Below are 19,993 nucleotides of genomic sequence, written 5' to 3' on the forward strand. Positions count from 1 at the left end.
AGTTCCCTAACCATTCCTCTATGTGGGGCAGGATGCTTTCCTGTGTTGCCAGGGTTCAAGCAAGATTCCAGGTCCAGTTGATTTCTGTACATGCAATGCCAGGGCATGGTGGGGGAGAGATCATGTACTTTGTGGTACATATTACTGCCAAAGGCAGCAGAATGCCTTGAGCCAGCCCTCTATAGCTGTGGTTTTCAACCAGTGTGCCATGGCACCCTGGGGTGACTTGAATGATGGTCAGGGGTGCCATGGGCAACACTGGCCTCTGTCCCTCTTTCCTTCCCTCCCTCCTCTGATGCCCTCTCGCGTCTCTGCCTCCCAAAGGCTTGCACAGCTGTTTATTGCAATAGCTCTGGCTACAAGCTCCTCTTTGGGGCAGGGGTGGGGCAGTTCAGAGACCAGGGACAGCAGCTACAGCTCCCCAGAGGACTCCCAAGGAGAGGGGAGCGGAGAGGAGGCTGAGGGAACACTCCACAAGGATAGGTGTTCAAAAAAGGGTGAGAGGCTGGCAGCTCTGCAGGCCAGGGGTGATGCAACTGGGCTCCTGAGCCCCACAGGATTGCTGCAGAAAAAAATGTAGTTGATCAAAGGAGCCATGGACTCAAAAAGGTTGAAAACCTCTGCTCTATTGAAAACCTCTGCTCCTGGTTTGGGGGAGGAGCCTAACTTCATTATACTGAACACAGGCTTTCATCTTCAGAACTTTGCATGGAACACACAGAGTTTGGGAGATCAGCCGGTGAATGGGGACACTGGTGGAAGGACATTTTGAGCTAATGCACATTCTTTTGAAGACCTTGCCATACGGAATTCCAAAATACGTGTTGCCTTTTTAATTATTCTCATTCACTCCTAAGTAGTCCATAAGAAAGGCATTTGACTAGGCTTTCTTCAAGGAAACCCATAACACTGGTGTGGTTACATATAAGGCCTTTTGTAGAATGCAAAAACAAATAAAGAAATCATACCTTTGGAAAAATGTTGATTAAGCACTCCCATTTTTACTTGCATGTTTCAACTTTGGGGGCATATCTCTGCCTGCATTTATTCATTCCTTTTGGCTAATGGATTGCTATACCAAACAGCAAGTCATTGACTGACTGAAGACATTTATAAATCACATTTGTAAATGATTTCAGGGCAGGGTACAGTAAAGCCTCATTTAAATCAAAAGTGCCTCTGTCCCCCCCACCCCCCGGCTGTGCTGTAGGTTTTCTCATTGTCTACAAGGCCGCTTCTATGTGCTAGCTTACTGGCAACTTCTTTGTTGCTTATCTTTATCACACAAAGGTGACTAATGGCAAGCCATTACTCTAATCTAATGTAGAGACTGATGGCAACCTTTCCAAAAGAGCTATCCCAAAGATATAATGACCATGGTCCAGAATGGCAAGATTGTACAAATGTGGAAATAAACCAGCATTCTAGCCATCTTCAGGCATTTGTTACCTATGTTAAAGAAATACGGTATCTGAGGTGAGCCATGGGGATGAGACTCTAGGGTCCACCACCACCACCCCAATCACATTTTCCTTGGCAGATGACCCGAAGTCAGGGTCCTGCTTTACTCATTCAGCTCTCCCACCCACCACATTTTAGATTCCACATTTTCCCATGATACTCAAACATGCAGGTACCCTTCACAAGTGCAGGACGCTCCTTGCTTCAAAATGCCACCCTCCAACTCTGAAAACTGTAAGCGGGTGAAGCTCACATGCTTCTCCTTGCGACCCCACCCCAGAGAGTTTCCTTAACCCAAATTGTGACTGCTTTAACTAGACTTCACTGTGGGAACAGACCAATTACTCTGAGACAGTTTTCGGGCAAATTAACAATGATGTTCAGCGATTGGAAGCACATGTTATAATCTTCTTGATGCAAGAAGCCAAACATGATCGTCGTGTTGTAATTCTTAAATTCATACATGCATGAGAATGTTTACTCGATCCCATCAGGACTTAATTATGGGTAAATCAATTTAAGAATGGTGTCTTCGGTTGCAGTGTACAAACCATTTATTCCGGAAAGGTCCCAGTCAAAGAAAATGATTGCTGTTTCGGATTCTCGAGTCTCCCCGATTTGGAGACTGCCCTTTTGTGCATCTCACAAGCATGTGGACGGAAATGGATTCATGACAGCATGCTCAGCATCTGACCTACATGATTGTTGCAACATTTGAAGTGGGCGAACTCACATACCAGCGAGCTTCTGATCACATAGAGAGGTCCCTAGACTACCCCAAAATGTGGAATAGTTAACCAATTCTCCTTCAAATTTTGCTGAGCTGTACCTCCCATCAACCCAGACTTTGGGCCATGGTTTAAACACAGAAAAAGTTGTACGTAGGTCAGAATAGAGCCTGCTTCAACACAGCCATCCTTTCCACATACATATTTATGATACCAACAGTAACTTCCTGCAAAGAGCTGTGAGAACTGAAAGAGGTATTTGCATTCTTCAGTGCCTTCTCTAAAGCCATTGGTTTCAGATGAAGTTAATCACTCTTCAGTCCCACCAAAATCAGTGGCATTTGAATTTGCTGCAATGCATTTGTTAAATGCAAGACATCTTTCTGGATTAGAGTTCATTTAAGATGCCAGTTAAAAAAAAAACAGGCTGTGTTTTTATTCAGTAGATTCCTGGGATACATAATGAATAGCATCTAACCTACTTGCCCTGTTTAGAAGTTCACTGGAAATACATGGTGGTGGGAGCAGAACTACACAATCTAGCCTGAAGGTCCCCATTCCTACTGGCTATAGGCTCAGACTTTTGTAGTTGACCAGGAAGATCTTGAGAGTTAATATTCTTGTGTCCTGCTGAAACACATGCACAATCCTTCACACTGCATGACTGATGCTCCTCATTGTGTGGAGGAGTCTCAGTGTGTTCAGCTGAGAAGCATATTCCTCTTCTGCCCCTCCTACTCAATATGCAAATGTTGGGGGTGGAGTCAGGAAACATAGCACTGCCTGGAGACACCATGCCTGAACATGAATTTAGTACATGAATTTGACATGAGGTGCTAAAGCAGTGCTGGGGAGAATGGTAGACTCAGCTGTTTCTCACTCTGAGGAAAAGCCATTGATTTTTGTTGGCTGATTCATCTTTTTATAGTTGTTGAATTTCCTCATATTGGGCAGCTACTGCTTTTGAAAGCCAGTGGTCCCATAAGAGTCACTGAATCTTCCGATTTGTTAACCCCTTTCCCAAGGCTCCACATGATCAACTCCACCCATGTCACATAAATGCCTCTGCAGCATGGATCCTCATCACATTGATGCTACTTACATTATGCTGGCCATCTCATTACAAGGCCATGTAGCTTGTTGGGTCTGATCTCTCTCTCTCTCTCTCTCTCTCTCTCACACACACACACACACACACACACACACTACCTTTCCCACAGCTTGCTTAGCAAGCCTGCCATTGGTCTGTTCCTTGCTTACCTCACTAAATCACCATGTATCTTTTGTCTATCCTCAAAACGCAAATCAACATGGAATGGAAGAGAAGGTACTCCCATTTGCTGGTGCAAGTATACCTGAGAAAAGTCTAAGGGCCTCTTCATTGGTGTTGATGATGAGTAGGAGCTCCTCCTTATGCTCATCTTCCTTGCACACAAAAGAAACAATTCACTCCTTATAGTGTCACCAGCAGCATGAAATCCATGCCTGTCCAACATTTTGTAAGTGCTAATTGCTTAATTTGCTTCCACCGGCCTGGAACTGGGGAATTCAGGAGATGAGAGACGGAGAGGGGGAAACATAATTTTGTGAGCAGCCTAGTAGAAAATTGATGTCACTCATGTTCAGTCTAAATCATAAATCAAGTGCTGAGGCACATGGCAAAGGAGCCTTGTTGAACACATGTATCTGAATTTCAACCTGTGCGCTGTACAACGCAAGCTTTTCTTGTATGGGCAGTCATGTCAACTTTTGCAGCTTGGGGATCAGAGACAATGCATGTAGGAAGAAAAGCCTCATGTAAAATAACAAAACATACTATAGAGTCAAGATAACAACATGGTAAAACAGGCAGCGGTCAAAACAATGCTTATGTCCCAAAGTCCTAGCAAAATAAAGTTTTAGAAACTTCTTAATTGGGCATCAATACAGGCAAAATGGGATAAATTCTGGTGGCCATGAATTGCCATCCAGCTAGCTATGGACATTGGTGGAGAAACACCATTGATGGTTGCACAAGCTCATGGATTAAGTCAGGCATCCCCAACCTTCAGCTCTCCAGATGTTTTGGACTACAATTCCCATCATCCCTGACCACTGGTCCTGTTAGCTAGGGATCATGGGAGTTGTAGGCCAAAACATCTGGAGAGCTGAAGGTTGGGGATGCCTGAATTAAGTCCATATTCTGATGGATGCAGGATGCAGTACTTCTCTTGGTATTTGGGCATTATATTTGTAGCTGTCACTTCTTGTTATTATGAATAAGTCAATTCTGTTTCAATAAATTGGCCTGTTTCAAAGACATCAACCAAGGTCTGAGGACATTGGGCAAAGAGAAAATAATGTACAATTTAATCCAATCTAACATTTCTTGCCCAAGGAAATGTCATTTTGCACATTTTCTTCTCATTTCTCATTGCAGTGGTGCACCATGAGCTTGAGGAAGAAAGAAAAATAGCATGTCTTCAATTTGCAATCCCACCAATCAAAATTGCTCATATCCATTAATTTAAAAAAGCTAGTTACAGATAGGTAGCTGTGCTGGTCTGCTGTAGTTGAAACAAAATAAAAAAAAACCTTCCAGTAGCACCTTAGAGACCAACTAAGTTTGTTATTGGTGTGAGCTTTCGTGTGCATGCACACTTCTTCAGATAGATTTTTTTTATTTTAAAAAAGCTAGTTTTAGTTGATGGATCTACTCATTCAGCCAGTGAAAGAAAGCAACCCAACTAGTATGTGTTGATCCAAAATCAAGCAACTGATGATCAAGTAAGCCAACTGAAGCGACAAATGATAGATCCGATTAAATGATACATTACTTTCACTTTGCCCTGTATCCTCCAATAGGGACCTTTGTTGAAGTTTTGGAAATTTCTTTGCCACAAAGGAACAGAAGCGGTCCCAAACATTTACATATTTACATCTTCAGTATAGGCATAAGATTGTGTTTCATGATGTTGTGATGGCAGAGAAGTATCCTAAGATAGGAGTCAGCAACTAGAGGGAGATTGGTGTGTGCCAATCCAGAGGCCAAAGAAGGGCATAAGAACAGTGTAATGTGGCCAGAATGAACCAACAGTCTCAAAGGTGGGTTGGAGAAGACTTTTGGCTGCCACCCTAAACTCCCTGCCCCGCCCTAGCAAAACTAGTTGATATAAGTTCTTGCTTGGTGTTTCATCTGTTCCTCAATCAGGCTATTTAAGCTGCCAAATACACAGTTTAAAATTCAGTATACAGTAGATTAAATGCATAATATGGTAATAATCATTATCATGCCACCATTTGCAATTTTTTACTTCACTAATTATGCTATTTATTATAAACTAAAGCAATAATCCATCGGGGAAGCGAGGGAGGGAGAATTCTGTAAAACATCTGGATGAATTTAAGTGCTGACTGTTCCCTCAAATGATACCAGAGGCATTACACATGATTGTGTGCATCTGTACAAAAAGAGAACATTGTATTTTTTACTCTTCTTGGCATATAAGCCCCAAAGGAGTGGTGTAGGGAGTAGTGAGAAAATGTTTTGAGGCATGAATCCAAAACTCCATGCATTGTGTAGGTGTTGGGATTTGGGACGTGTTTGCTTGTGAATCCTTTTTTTTTTCCCCCATCCCACTCCATATAGACATTCATACACATAGTGTTCTGGTGCAATGGAACAATTAAGAGACACAGCACTGCAAGTCAATAATTATGTATATAGGGTTTGTTTTTCTTACATAAGGATTACCTAATCATAGCAACTGACGGCTGTGAGGCATTCCTGCTGCATCATAAATGCAGGTTATAAAATGGATTTTTCCCATTGATGCACCATTTATTGAAAGAGGAGGAAGGGGTATGGAAAAGAAAATAATGCATGACATAAACAGATTCCATCATTATCTCTAGGGCAAAATGAGTTAGAAATCACTACAAATGACCATTGCAAGATTATTGGGAAATCTCTGCAGTTGCTCGATGAAATTATTTGCTGTAAACAAAAATATTTCTTACATCAGAGTAGGAATCCCAGCTCTACTGTAGACATGGTGTTTTTCAGCTGCAAGCAAGTGGTTGTTTTAAAGAGAGTTCAATTGTGATCTGTTTCTTTCAGCTCCCTATTCTGGCCAGCCAGGTGTTGTTGTTTTTAAGTACTATGCAAAGCCTTCGAGACCTGTTTGCTCAGATGCTATAGTGACCAGGAAAAAAAACAGGCAGCAACACCATGACCATATTTTGGACTACAACACCATCATCCCTAACCAGTGCAGCCATGTTGACTGAGGCTGATGGGTGGTGTAGTCCAAAATATCTGGAGTGCACCAGCTTGGCCAAGGCTGCTCTGGAAAGAAACTTAAAAGCTTGTATTATATTCTCCCAGTTAACATTGGTTCAATGGGAACAGCTTGGGTGCTGCATCTTGTTATTACTGTTCTGTAGAGCCCCAGTACTACTGGTTCTGCAAAGGGCATTTCCCCACACAGAGCCCCAGGTGAACCCTACATTGTATTTGTGGCTCTAATGCAAGTTAGCTCACCTAGTCACTTCAGCTGTGGGGGAAAGCTGAGCGCACACTCCATACCTTCCAACACAACACGGCCCAAATCTATGGCACCATCTTTCAGGTCTGCACTACTGTGCAAGTCACAGGACCAGTGTTGGATTTATGTATAATCTAAACAAGCTATAGCTTAGGGCCCCCACTCTCTTGCGGGGCCCCCCAAAATATACCTCTTCTTAATTGTATTTCACTATTAATATACTTCTTTTTAATTGTATTTCAGTTCAACAATTACTTTGATAAAATACATATTTTGTTATGTGCAAATGGCTTTAGGTACCTATTAGGGCCATAAATATATATATATATAGCATATATAGCATATAGCATATACAGTGGTACCTCAGGTTACATACGCTTCAGGTTACATACGCTTCAGGTTACAGACTCCACTAACTCAAAAACAGTGCTTCAGATTAAGAACTTTGCTTCAGGATGAGAACAGAAATCGTGCTCCTGCGGCGCGGCAGCAGCAGGAGGCCCCATTAGCTAAAGTGGTGCTTCAGGTTAAGAACAGTTTCAGGTTAAGAACGGACCTCCGGAACGAATTAAGTACTTAACTCGAGGTACCACTGTATTCAACACACACACAAAAACAGCAACAATTTGTTGTTGACAAAGGACAGCTGGACACATAAAGGGCCCCATTACCTTCAGTAGCTTAGGGTCATCAAACCTAAATCTGGCCCTGCACAGGACCCATGTAAGATCTCGAGTCTGCCCCCAAACAGGGTTTTTTCAGATACAATGTCCCAAAACGTGCATTTTGGGGCACCATGCCTCCCAAAAGTACAGCCTGAGATCACACGAGAGGCCACTGTTCTCTTGCGAGAAAAAATAGGATGCCCTGTGAGTATTTCCCCCCTGTTTTTTCCAGGGCAGTCGATGGGTATGACACTGCCTCGGGCATGTCTCTTTTCGTTCTCCACTTGGTAGAATGAGGGAGCTGTTATAACGGGGAAGAAATTAGGGATTCTAGTGTTTTTAGTGAGGTCATATCCAAGACCTCACCCTAAGCTATTGCTGGATCAGGCTGAAAAACCTGCAGAATTCTCTCCACATTCTAGCTTTGTTAAAATATTCTTCTGCCTATGTCTTTGCAAGGGGAAAACACCCCACATGAGTATAAAGACTAGAATAATCCACAGAAGGACAAAAAGACTCCTTTCATGCATGCTCTTGTGTCATATTCACATCTAATTATAAGTCTTATGAGCACATTTTTTCCACTCGCCCGCACTCAGCACTTATCTAATTGCCCCAAACTGAAAACACTCTGCAGTTTGGCTCAGCGATCCAATGAGTTCATTTTGAGACTATGCTTTGCTTGTATTACGATTCTCGGGATGGAATGAACGTCTTAACTTTTCTTGTAAACATTGCCATAATAACAGGCACCGGATTCTTTGGCACCCCATTCCAAGGGAAAATAGATTTTGATCGCCTTCAAATGAAGGGGTACTGAATAAAAAGGGATACTGAAGTGAAAAGGGATACTGTTCCAATTCTCCCCATCAAATGTCTTTCAAGGTGCAGGTGGGAATCCACCCAAATTCGTGGACAGGTTTTGTGTTGCTGTTTGTAAATCCCGTTTCTGTGCCCGTCTCCCCTTCACACGCATGCAAATCTGCATTTGCCTCTTCACACAAGTCATGCAAACGTCACCCTTCTCCATTCATTGACTCACACACATGACCTAGAATATGCATGTATGTATTATATACATAACCTGCCTATTAATGGAAGAGGCAGCACAAATCCTTTTCAGGTTAAACATGGTGTCTTTGGGTGAAAGCGTTTCATTGTCTCCTCCCTTCACCCTAAACAAAGAGGAAGACACAAATAGCCTCAAATGTCTATAGGTGACCCAAGTAAGCAAGCTAAGCTGTGCCCAATAGGTTAGGAAAACAAACCCACCTGACAACAATGAGCACAAGAAACATCCTTGCTGACCCCCAGAAAATCTCCATCACTGGCACTCCAACTCCAGCATAACATAACAATCCTAACCTGCAGATCCACTGGCTGGTGGCAGTTCAGAAGGAGTGGAGGTGCCTGGGACTGGGAGGAGGAAGAGGAAGACAGTTTAGAATTACAACAGGGGGTTGAGGAAGGTCACAGCTCAGAGGCAGATGAGGGGGAAAGTTGGGAAATAATGGGAGAGGAGGAAGCACCGGGGGGAGGGGGTGGCAGCTGACAGACACGGTGTCTTTAAAAGCGTTCCAAGCCCCCCCCATCTCCCAGAACCCAGCAAGCCTTAAAAGTAGGAGAGCAAAGAGCTCAAAGACAGAGGGCACGTAGTAGCGCCCATAGAAGTGATGAATGAGGAAGTGGGAGAGACAGGGGGTGGAGATTAACTTGGGACAACACCGTTATCCAATAGGATGGGTTCTCAAGCCTCTCTCTGTAAATACTGAATAAAAAGTGGACGGTAAGAAACATTTCCTTGTCTTTGTACATTCTTGGGCAACCAGCCATGGGAGTTGCTGGCCGCAGCCTGACACCCCTGGTGCAGGACTGCTTCATCGGCAGTGGGCATGTCTGCCACAATGCCTGTAAATAGCTCCCCGGGTGTAGAGCTACTGTTGGTGGTTCCTTTACCAGCCCAAAGTAGGCCCTGAGGTGTGGCAGTCTAAGCTGGGACAGGACAGGAAGGAGGCCAAGGATCCTGGAGAAGTAAAAGGAAAATAAATAAAGAGAATATATGTGCAGGGGAGGGGAGAGGAAGGAAGTCAATGTTTATCTGGAAACTTATTCCCAGATAAGTCAAGAAGCCACATCTGACACCTGGTCAGGATGTAGAAGCCAGGGCTTTAGATGTAGCAGAAAAACTGCCTTTTCACATGCCCTCCCCCCACCCTACTTAGGATTTCACTGAAAGACATTAGCTACTGGACCCACTGCTTTCTTTTGAACAGAAACTGATATACAGTACTTGTTCTCACTTGTTAACTGCAAGCTAGGGAACAGTGATTGCTCTAACTAATGCAATATCAGGTGTTTTATCCTTTGCTCTGAAATAGAGAAAGAAACCACCATTCCTTTGGCCATTCTCCCATAGGTGCAGTGAAACCCATTATATTGACGCACACTGCATATGAAAAGTTCTGTGTAATTTTCCATCAACCCTGACTAGTTAAACTAGAAGCAGCTGCCGGACATGGCAGTCTTGAGCATAAGACTGGTGGGGAGGAAGAGGAGGAGATACTTACTCATTTCCCTGTAGGACCTCTTTTCTTCAAAATCACCCCACCCCACTCCAGATGGTTTCTCAGCACCCACATAATTTCCACTGCAGGGTTGAAAGCAGAAGGGAGGGACCTGATTTTGAATGGTAAAGGTAAAGGTAAAGGACCCCTGGATGTTAAAGTCCAGTCAAAGGTAACTATGGGGTGAGCTGCTTATCTCACTTTCAGGCCGAGGAAGCCGGTGTTTGTCCACAGACAGCTTTCTGGGTCATGTGGCCAACATGACTAAACCGCTTCTGGCACAACGGGACACCGTGATGAGTGCCAGAGTGCACGGAAATGCCGTTTCACTTCCTGCCACAGTGCTACCTATTTATCTACTTGCTCTGGTGCGCTTTCAAACTGCTAGGTTGGCAGAAGCTGGGACAGAGCAACGGGAGCTCACCCTGTTGCGTGAATTTGAACCACTGACCTTCTGATTAGCAAGCCCAAGAGGCTCAGTGGTTTAGACAACCCATGTCCCCCAAATTTTAAATGGAGAATCAACTGGCAGGAAACCAATCAGGTTCCTCCACCTTGATCGATACTAAAGACTCTCGCACAGCCCTTGCCTGATCTTCTCCAGATGTTTTGGACTATGACTGCCAACTGTCCTGCTGCCTCAGGTGCAGTATGGGGGTTGCTACCCCATCATCAGTACTGAAGTCAGCTTATGTATGTGGAATGGGCAGGGGTGCCATCTCATCCTTTGTCTAAGCTAGCAAAATAGACTGAGGAGACCCAGAATCAAATTTCAGTCATGAAGCTCATTTGATGACCTTAGACCAGTCATCTCTCAACCTAATCTACTTCACCGAATTGGAAGGAAGAAATGGACCAAACCCAAGTATGCCATCCAAAGGTTCTTGGAGGAAAGGGAAAATGCAACCATTTTTTTACAGTGCAGTCCTATAGATACCTCCTTTTGTGAGGTTTATTCCCAGATAAGCTTGTTTAGGATTACAGCCTTAATGACACAATGACCCAATTCCCATTGGCCTTGCTTAACTGCTATGTTACAGCAATACATTTTCCTTCTCAAACTTGCTAAATGTTGTGCTGCCTGATACATTCTTTCTGCACTAAGTGGTGAAATGAAACATGGATTTTGAAAAAGCAATCACCATTTTGGCCCCTTCCTCATTATATCAGCCCGTTCTGTTTCTTTAGTGGTATACATGGAAATGTTGGCACTGTTTCAAAACTCTCTTGTTGGGCAGGAAGGTTTACCTCTGTTTTGATTTCTCTTTGCTTCAACTCAAGGAAAGCAAACACATTGATAGAGATAACTAGTATTAAGATGTGAACGTTTAGGAAAATGCAGTTTTAATCTGCTACATAAATTTTCCAATACTGGAAGAAGAAAAAATCTCTTTCTCTGAAATGTTTTCCAGATGTCTAACAACTTGTAATTTATACAAACAATTTCTGGCAAGCCTTCTCAATAATTACTCAAAAAGTAAACTTGTATACAACTCTAACGAATGATGCATTGTATGTTGAAAACAAGCTTTTGCGTGGACAGGCGGAATCCCCAGATCCCGAGTGGTCCCCCCCGTCATGTGGAATAACGACTCTAGACAACGTGCTATGGGATTAAATTGGCCACAACTTTATTAAATTTCAAATGTGGGTAGACCTTGGCTCAGGCATTGGGAGTTCTCCCTCCCTAGTCCCCAGCCGGGGACCTAGGGAGCATCAGGGTTATCCATTGTGTGTGGGGGGGATGGGCCGGCTCTGGAGAACATATGTTCAAGCAGAGATAGCCGCCCCCGTTACGCCGCCGCAGGGGAGAGCAATGACGACCTTTCGGCGTATGGCCAAAGCCTCCCTTCAAAAACCCCTTTAACGGGGAACCCTGGTATCGCCGCCGCAAAGAGGAAGATGGACTAAAGGATTCCGCCCAAGGCCTGATACCGCCAAAGTTGTGACGTTTTGCTACGGGAAAGGCGAAACCTGCCAATGCAGGGAAATTCCTTTCCGGCCCTTTAACAGCGACCTTATCGTAGCAGCGCCCGCATACCTGTGGAGACAGGTTAACCTGCAAAACCTATGAAGAAAAGTTAACCTGCAAAAGAAGACATTAACTGAGGGTGGGTAGGGTGGGAGAAGCTCTGGAGCCAAGTGAGGATTACCAATTAAGATCCACCCTCTATTGTGTGGGCAGGTAATCCCTCCCCTTACCTGGCCTGGTTTCCCTGGCAACGCTTCCCCCAGGTGGGATTGGACAACTCACTGGGGTAGGCGGGGACCTCCAGGTATCCCACCTGAGGGAAGGCAAAGCCTATGCTGATGGGGCCACTCCAGATCCAGGGCTGCACGCGTCCACGCAAAAGGCGCCCCCCGTTTTAAGTGGGGAGCGGTCATTGTGTTTTATAAAGTCTTAAGGGCCAAACCCCCGTGTACAGTGCACTGGAATAAATAGATTTAAATATGCCAAACTCTGTTTTGGATCGTGGCCAGTATCTTGGATTGCAACCAGCATTCATCCTCCCCTCCTTCCCCATCTGCTCATTATGTTCTGAATCATAATAACCATGGGAGCGACATGAAATTCAAAGGGATAAGTGTTCCTCAATCTTGGGTTCCCAGATGTTGTTGGACTACAGCTCCCATCATCCCCAGACAGATTAGCCAATGATCAGGGATGGTGGGAGTTGCTACTCTAACAACATCTGAGGCCCCAAGGTTAAAAATCACTGCCCCCATGCCATGTTTTCTGGATTAGCAATCCGGCCACAATGCAAAAGGAAGTCCTTGTGCAATCAGGAAAGTTTGCAGGGTCCCAATCCCACATTTGTGAAATTTCTTTGCTCCACTGGCGGTAGGTTGCCTTGTCTCCTGACAGAATCTCTCTTCCCTCTTGATCATGGCATGTAGTCATTTATTAGAGCAGGAGTAGCCAACACGATACTCTTCTGAAGTTTTTGGTCTCCAGTTTCCATCAACCCTGCTCATTGGCCACACTGAGTGGTGCTGATGATGAAAGCTGGAGTTCAGCAACATAGTGAGGGCATCACAATGGCTACCTGTAGGCTTGCTGTCACCTAAATGTAAAGGCAGGGGGTACCCCCTGCTACGGGGTAAATTGGAAGCCATTAAAAAAAAACCTCATAGCCTCAACTACAACTGCGCCAAAAGTCTGCCCAATCAGTGAATTTGTTTTGTTCTTTTAGCCCCAAGTCTGGAAACAGACATTTCAACCTGTAGTATCAACTTTCCATTATGTCTACATATTCTTTGCCAGCGCTGGCAGTTTTGTAGAGTGTTTTTCACTTTTTAATTTTTTTTTTTTAAAAAGGGAAGTCTTCATAACCAATGTGCAGGGCATTATGTCATCGTGAGCTGACACATCTTAACCTAGCAGGGATTTTGTGAACTGGCAAATCAACCCAGATGGAAGGTTCTCCTGGAAAAATGTATTTAATACTTTCATCCTGCCAAAAGCCACAGAGATTTGTAGTGCGGCACTTCCAGTTTAGTTCTTAACTGATCTAGCAATATCCAGAAAGTTAGAGAGAAGGCTGAAAGTCATTATAACCAGATGTTTGGGTTACATTGCCTTCTGACAGGTCAATTGTGCCACCTACCGTATATGAAGAGAATGACAATGCTCCTAGATTAGACCATTCAGCAAAGAGTCAAAGAGACAATTTCCTGTTCAATAATAGCATTTTTATTTAAAATCGTGTTCTTTTTAATGGCTTTTGTTGGCAGAAACAGCCACTTTTCTAAATCTGATGCCTTCTTATACTAGCAAATCTCCTTAATGCAATGGCATTTTTATTAGTTTTAATCTGGCCGTAATTTGGGGGCACTTTGGGGGCGGGGCCCAAAAGCTGGGGTTCCATAGGATTTTCGCCCCAGTTATGTGTGCCTGGGACTTAAAATAGTTCATATGCATTCTCCTAACAGTCCATGTCTCACTACCATCATCATTTCATTCCTGTTTGTTTAGGGGAAATAGAGGTAACGGAATGGAATTATTGGGTTTCATTGCTTCACATTCCGTAGGTGGAATGGCTTCCTTAGTCCATAGAAAGCTTTTGATGCAGTGGAGTGACCAAGGGGAGTGGCAACATTTGCTGATTCTCTGATGCCACTGCAACCCCAGTACAGTGGCCAAGCTGCATGCTCTGCTACCGGGGGCGGACAGCAGGCAGGGGTGTGGCTGTCACCCCCCCCCCAGGGATGTGATGTGCACCTGGGATGTGTGGCGCGCATTCCGAGGGTGTGGTACGCTGCCCGCGAGGGTGTGACGCGCATTCTGGGGGTGTGACGCGCCGCCTGTGGGGGCGTGGTGCCCGGCGCGCGGGGGGGGTTCACAGCGTGTCTCCAGGGGGGTTGCCGCAATGGAACCCTACTAGAATAGTGGTGCCACGGGCGGTCCACTCCCTCCGCACCACCATTTCTCCCCCAGTGCACCAGTACCCCTCCCACATTGTTCTGGGGGGCACCCTCCAACTTTCCAGAACAGTGTGGGAGGTGGTACTGGGGAGTGAATAGGGAAAGAGGAGTTGACAAAAGCTGCCTCCCCCACTGAAATATACTCGGAGTCAAGAGTGGTTTTCTGCTCTTTATTCAGCTCATAGTGGTGAGAAGGAATGGAAGTTCCCCCACAATATCTGCTTTATATACATTATTTACACAATGGGCTGCATGTGATTGGCTAATTCCGGGATTCTCCTGTGGGCCAATCAGGTTGTGGATTCACTTCCACCTGGATTGGGTGGCTCCTGCGGACCAGTTAGACTGCTGCATTGTTCTAGGACCAACCAGACTGCTGCATTCTGAATCCTATTGTTCTAGGACCAATCAGACTGCTGCATTTTGGATCCTATTGTTCTAGGACCAATCAGACTGCTGCTTTTTGGATCCTATTCAACTCAGTACATAACACGCACATGCCACCAGCTGGAGGGAGGGAAGCCAGAATGCAACCCACACACTTGTCCATTAAATTCATGTTGGGCTGAGATTTGTTCCAGAGACCTACCAGCTCCAACTAGTCCATTGTTCTGTCTACTGGGTGACACTGAGTCTTGAACTGTACTGGGAACTTTGACAGGAAGGAAGGCCTCTTGTTCGCTGCAGGAATTGTCATAAAATGGTGTGGTTAGTTTGAAAGGCCACAAGATGCGTTGTAACGGGAAGGATATATGACCTTTTGTTTAATGCTAAAAAGGTAAAGGTAAAGGTACCCCTGCCCGTACGGGCCAGTCTTGACAGACTCTGGGGTTGTGCGCCCATCTCACTTAAGAGGCCAGGGGCCAGCGCTGTCCGGAGACACTTCCGGGTCACGTGGCCAGCGTGACATCGCTGCTCTGGCCAGAGCTAGAGCCAGAGCCAGAGCCGCACACGGAAACGCCCTTTACCTTCCCGCTGGTAAGCGGTCCCTATTTATCTACTTGCACCCGGAGGTGCTTTCGAACTGCTAGGTTGGCAGGCGCTGGGACCGAGCAGCGGGAGCGCACCCCGCCGCAGGGATTCGAACCGCCGACCTTTCGATCGGCAAGCCCTAGGCGCTGAGGCTTTAACCCACAGCGCCACCTGCGTCCCCTTGTTTAATGCTACTAACATTATAAACAAAACACGATGCATAGATCTCAAGTAATCTTTTTATATTAATCAGGCTTAAAGAAAGGATTTTGCTTAATGAATATAACTCTTCAGCGAGCTTCGATATTCATTTCCCCCCTCCTATTTCAGGACTCAATGCATTTTATTTCTGAACATTCATGTTTGGCTTGTTTCTTTCATTTCTGCCTTTTACAACTGCTGTTATGCATGGGAAAATTCACCGGGGAATGCTTGGATTCAAGGGCTATAGCCAAAGTTTTTCCAGATTTGCAGATGATTGCTGGGGTCATAACAGTACAAATAAGAATAAAAGAATGATAATGTTGGAACCTTCATCCATGCATGCATGTGAGCCCGAATTCATGTTTTACCAGATTTCCGTGTGTGTATACAGCGGTATCTTAAGGGATGCGGGTGGCGCTGTGGGTTAAATCACAGAGCCTAGGGTTTGTTGATCAGAAGGTTGGCAGTTCGAATCCCCGCGATGGGGTGAGCTCCCATTGCTCGGTCCCTGCTCCTGCCAACCTAGCAGTTCAAAAGCACGTCAAAGTGCAAGTAGATAAATAGGTACCGCTCTGGCGGGAATTTAAACGGCGTTTCCGTGTGCTGCTCTAGTTTGCCAGAAGCGGCTTAGTCATGCTGGCCACATGACCCGGAAGCTGTACGCCAGCTCCCTTGGCCAATAAAGCGAGATGAGCACCGCAACCCCAGAGTCGGCCACGACCGGACCTAATGGTCAGGGGTCCCTTTACCTTATGCAGCGGTACCTTACAAAAGCTTCAGGTTACAAACTCCAGTAACCTGGAAGAGTTACCTCGAGTTGAGAACTTTGCCCCAGGATGAGAACGGAAATTATGTGCCGACGGCGCAGCGGCAGCAAGAGGCCCCATTAGCGAAAGCATGCCTCTAGTTAAGAACAGTTTCAGGTTAAGAACGGACCTCTGGAACGAATTAAGTTCATAACTAGAGGTACCACTTATAGATAGGTAGCCGTGTTGGTCTGCCATAGTCAAAACAAAATAAAAAAATTCCTTCCAGTAGCACCTTAAAGACCAACTAAGTTAGTTCTAGGTATGAGCTTTCGTGTGCATGCACACTTCTTCAGATACACTTCTTCAGAGGTACCACTGTGTGTGTGTGTGTGTGTGTGTGTATCCCCCTCTATTTTTGCTGTTCTCCCAAACAGTTCAGTGAAGAAAGAGCATGCTCACTGGCCCCAGAATGCTGACTGCTGAGGGGAAAAAATGGAATTCTGGAGTGGAATGGCAGGAATCCCAAACAGCAGCACTCCATCTACAACATTTGTTGCAGGTCTCACTTCTGTATTTTTGATACAGGAACATCTGTCCAGCAAATTAACCATCTAATCATTGCTACGTTTTCCCAGCAGCTGCTACCTGGAGGAAAACGTTATCCTGAAACTGTCACTTAAAAGATAATTATGACAGAATCTTTACCATGTGCCAATAAATTAAGGTGACAGGGAAGCAAATCTTTAGTATTCTTAGGAATCCTTCTGAAGCACCATAGCTACCCAGATGTCCTGTGACTGATAAAACGGTTCTGAGATTCTAGACTCTGTTTTGTGCGTGGAAACAAATAAAGAGATCTACTATTTCCTCATTCCTCTGATTCCCAAGTTTATACTATATGAGCAAGTTCCTTAAAAGTTGGATAGGTAAAGGTAAAGGGACCCCTGACCATTAGGTCCAGTCGTGGCCGACTCTGGGGTTGCAGCGCTCATCTCGCTTTATTGACCAAGGGAGCCGACGTACAGCTTCCGGGTCATGTGGCCAGCATGACTAAGCCGCTTCTGGCGACACAGAGCAGTGCACGGAAACGCCATTTACCTTCCCGCCGGAGCGGTACCTATTTATCTACTTGCACTTTGATGTACTTTCGAACTGCTAGGTTGGCAGGAGCAGGGACAGAGCAACGGGAGCTCACCCCGTCATGAGGATTCAAACTGCCAACCTTCTGATCGGCAAGCCCAAGAGGCTCTGTGGTTTATTAACCCACAATGCCACCCACGTCCCAGAAGTTGGAAAGCAGTGGCCTATTGTACATACACAACCTGGCCAATGGATCGAGCCACCTGGCAAACGCAGAGCGTCATGTCTGACCAAAGCTGAAATACCAACAAACTGAGCACACATGGTTGGATCAGACATAACATGAAAAAGATTGATGGAGATGCAGAGGCCATAGATGCTTGAGGGAGGAGAACTATTTTAAATGAACTGTACTCCTATGTTGTGAGGGTAAATAACAACATTGGAGTCTGGACTGCTGAGGGATTCTATGCCAACACAGATCCCTCCTCCTTAAGTAGAACTGGCCCACATCTTAAGATACAGGCTGGTTGGTGGTAAGGAAAGTGGTTGTTCAGATATTATTATTATTATTATTATTATTATTATTATTATTATTATTTTGCATTATTCTCATATTTAGAGAAGTGGGATTACCTCCCCCCTCTAAAACAACTAATGACACTCATTGCTTTGAGATATTAACAAGAGAGATTGCTGCTGACATTGAACAAACTAGAAAAAATGTCAGCAAATTCTACTGATAATCTTTTATTTCAAAAGATTGCTTGTCATGCCACTACTACCATGCTACTATGGTACATAGATACAGTGAAACATAGTCTGCAGTCATGACCAGCTTCTGTTTTGAGGTAGCCTTTGAGTATGGCCCCTTCTAAATCAGTGGCCCTGAACCCCAGTCATGAGTTGAACTGGGCAGCAGTTATGAGCTGCCGTTTTTATTTCCCACAATGCCCTGGAGCAACACTAGAGACTGCTCAAGGGTGCCTGGTTCTGACATCAATGTTAAATAAGTTGGAGTTCTTGTTATTAAATATACCAAGAAAAAAGCACACCAAGAACTCAGAAATTGATTTGCGAGTAGGGACCACTCCCACTATTGAAACTTACATTGGCCTGAGTTCTTGGTGTGCTTTTTTCTTGGTTCTGACATCAAGCTTACGATTTCACGCTATTATAAGCAGAAATTATCAAAAACATTTCACTTTATGTACTGTAGAACTTTATGTCCAGCAATGTTCTCCCCTCCCCCAATTTGTACATGTGTTCACAATGGAATCTAGTTTTTTTTTTAATCTAGTTTTTAAAAAAGAATTGTAGGTGTCCATCTGTCACCCTTCCTACTTGCTTGTCATCAAACCTTTCACATTTGTCTCTTAGCATGTAGTGTAGAATTCTTTGTGAAAGTGTTCACCGTTCTCTCTGTGTGGGAAAAGACCCTAGACCAAACACAGAATCTCATGTTGCTTCCTTTCCTGCTATTAAATAGTTGATCTCTAGTGACCACCTCTGCTCTTCAAATGCTAGATCATGGAATCACAACTGCCATTTTAAACTCTGTCAATGATCAAATAGCAATAATATGCCAAAGCTGTTTGCTATTTCTTCCATTTGTGTTTTACTGATGTGCACCCAACACCTAATGTTTATTATTTCTCTCCTCCATCTTTTTCTCCCCAGTCATAGGAGCATGTACACACCTTGGCCAAGTGTACGCTGACAGGGATGTTTGGAAACCGGAACCATGCCAAATCTGCGTGTGTGACTCAGGAGCTGTTCTGTGCGATGACATCGTCTGCGAGGATGTGGAATTAGACTGCGATAATCCGGAGATTCCGTTTGGAGATTGCTGCGCAAAGTGCCCTTCACCAACGATGCCACCTGTAAGACCTTGTATAAACCTACCACCCTGAATCCAGCCTCAGCTAAGCCTTGATGCCTAAATTTAAAATGGTTTAGGCTACAAACCTATGCACACTTCCATGGGAGTAACGTCCCACTGAATTCAGCAGGACTTCCTTAAGACATGAATAGGTTTGCACTATTAATCCTATTGAGTCGGATTCAACACAGTGCTAAGGAAAATTTTCCATGAGCGCAGGATTTCTGCTTGCAGAATGGAATGTTCTTCCCCTCTTCTCCCAGCCTCCCACAACCCTATGGAAGAGATTTAAGTATGTCATGGTGGGAGGAGAAGAGGGCAAGATCTATTGCACTGTGGTAATTCTTGTTTTTGTGCTATTATTTTGTTGACTATTGACCACTGGCTTCAAAGGGGTTATATTGGGCTCAATTCTATTTTTTTAGGCTTAACTATTGCTATGGCTCTTGATCAGTGCATACTCAAAATGGCCGTGTGTGATATATTCAAAACCTTCCTTCAAGTATTGATTTAGACTTTGGGAGATCAAGCATCAAAGAGGGCCAACTTATTAGGAGCATCATCTAAATACAGCTATTTCCCCATTCTCAAAAGGGCTATTTCATGGAGGTCCAGGAACGCTGATTCCTTCCCTTTTCACAATGAACCAGGACCTCTGCACTTCCTAGGCTGATAAAAGGGTTAGAATTTGAACTGCCAGGATATATGGAGAAATATTGTTTTTGCAACACGTTCCA

General features: G+C 44.6%; 1 protein-coding gene across 1 annotated transcript in view; it reads left to right on the forward strand.

Moving 5' to 3' along the window:
• Window positions 1-19,993, forward strand: part of COL3A1 (collagen type III alpha 1 chain) — a 101,284-nt gene that overhangs the window by 14,059 nt on the left and 67,232 nt on the right. The window contains exon 2 of the mRNA XM_079975905.1: window positions 19,055-19,257. Coding sequence (XP_079832031.1) covers window positions 19,055-19,257 — 203 coding nt within the window. The remainder of the gene's footprint in view (window positions 1-19,054; window positions 19,258-19,993) is intronic.

This window comes from Podarcis cretensis (assembly GCF_951804945.1).
Source record: "Podarcis cretensis genome assembly, chromosome: 1".
NCBI lineage: Eukaryota > Metazoa > Chordata > Lepidosauria > Squamata > Lacertidae > Podarcis > Podarcis cretensis.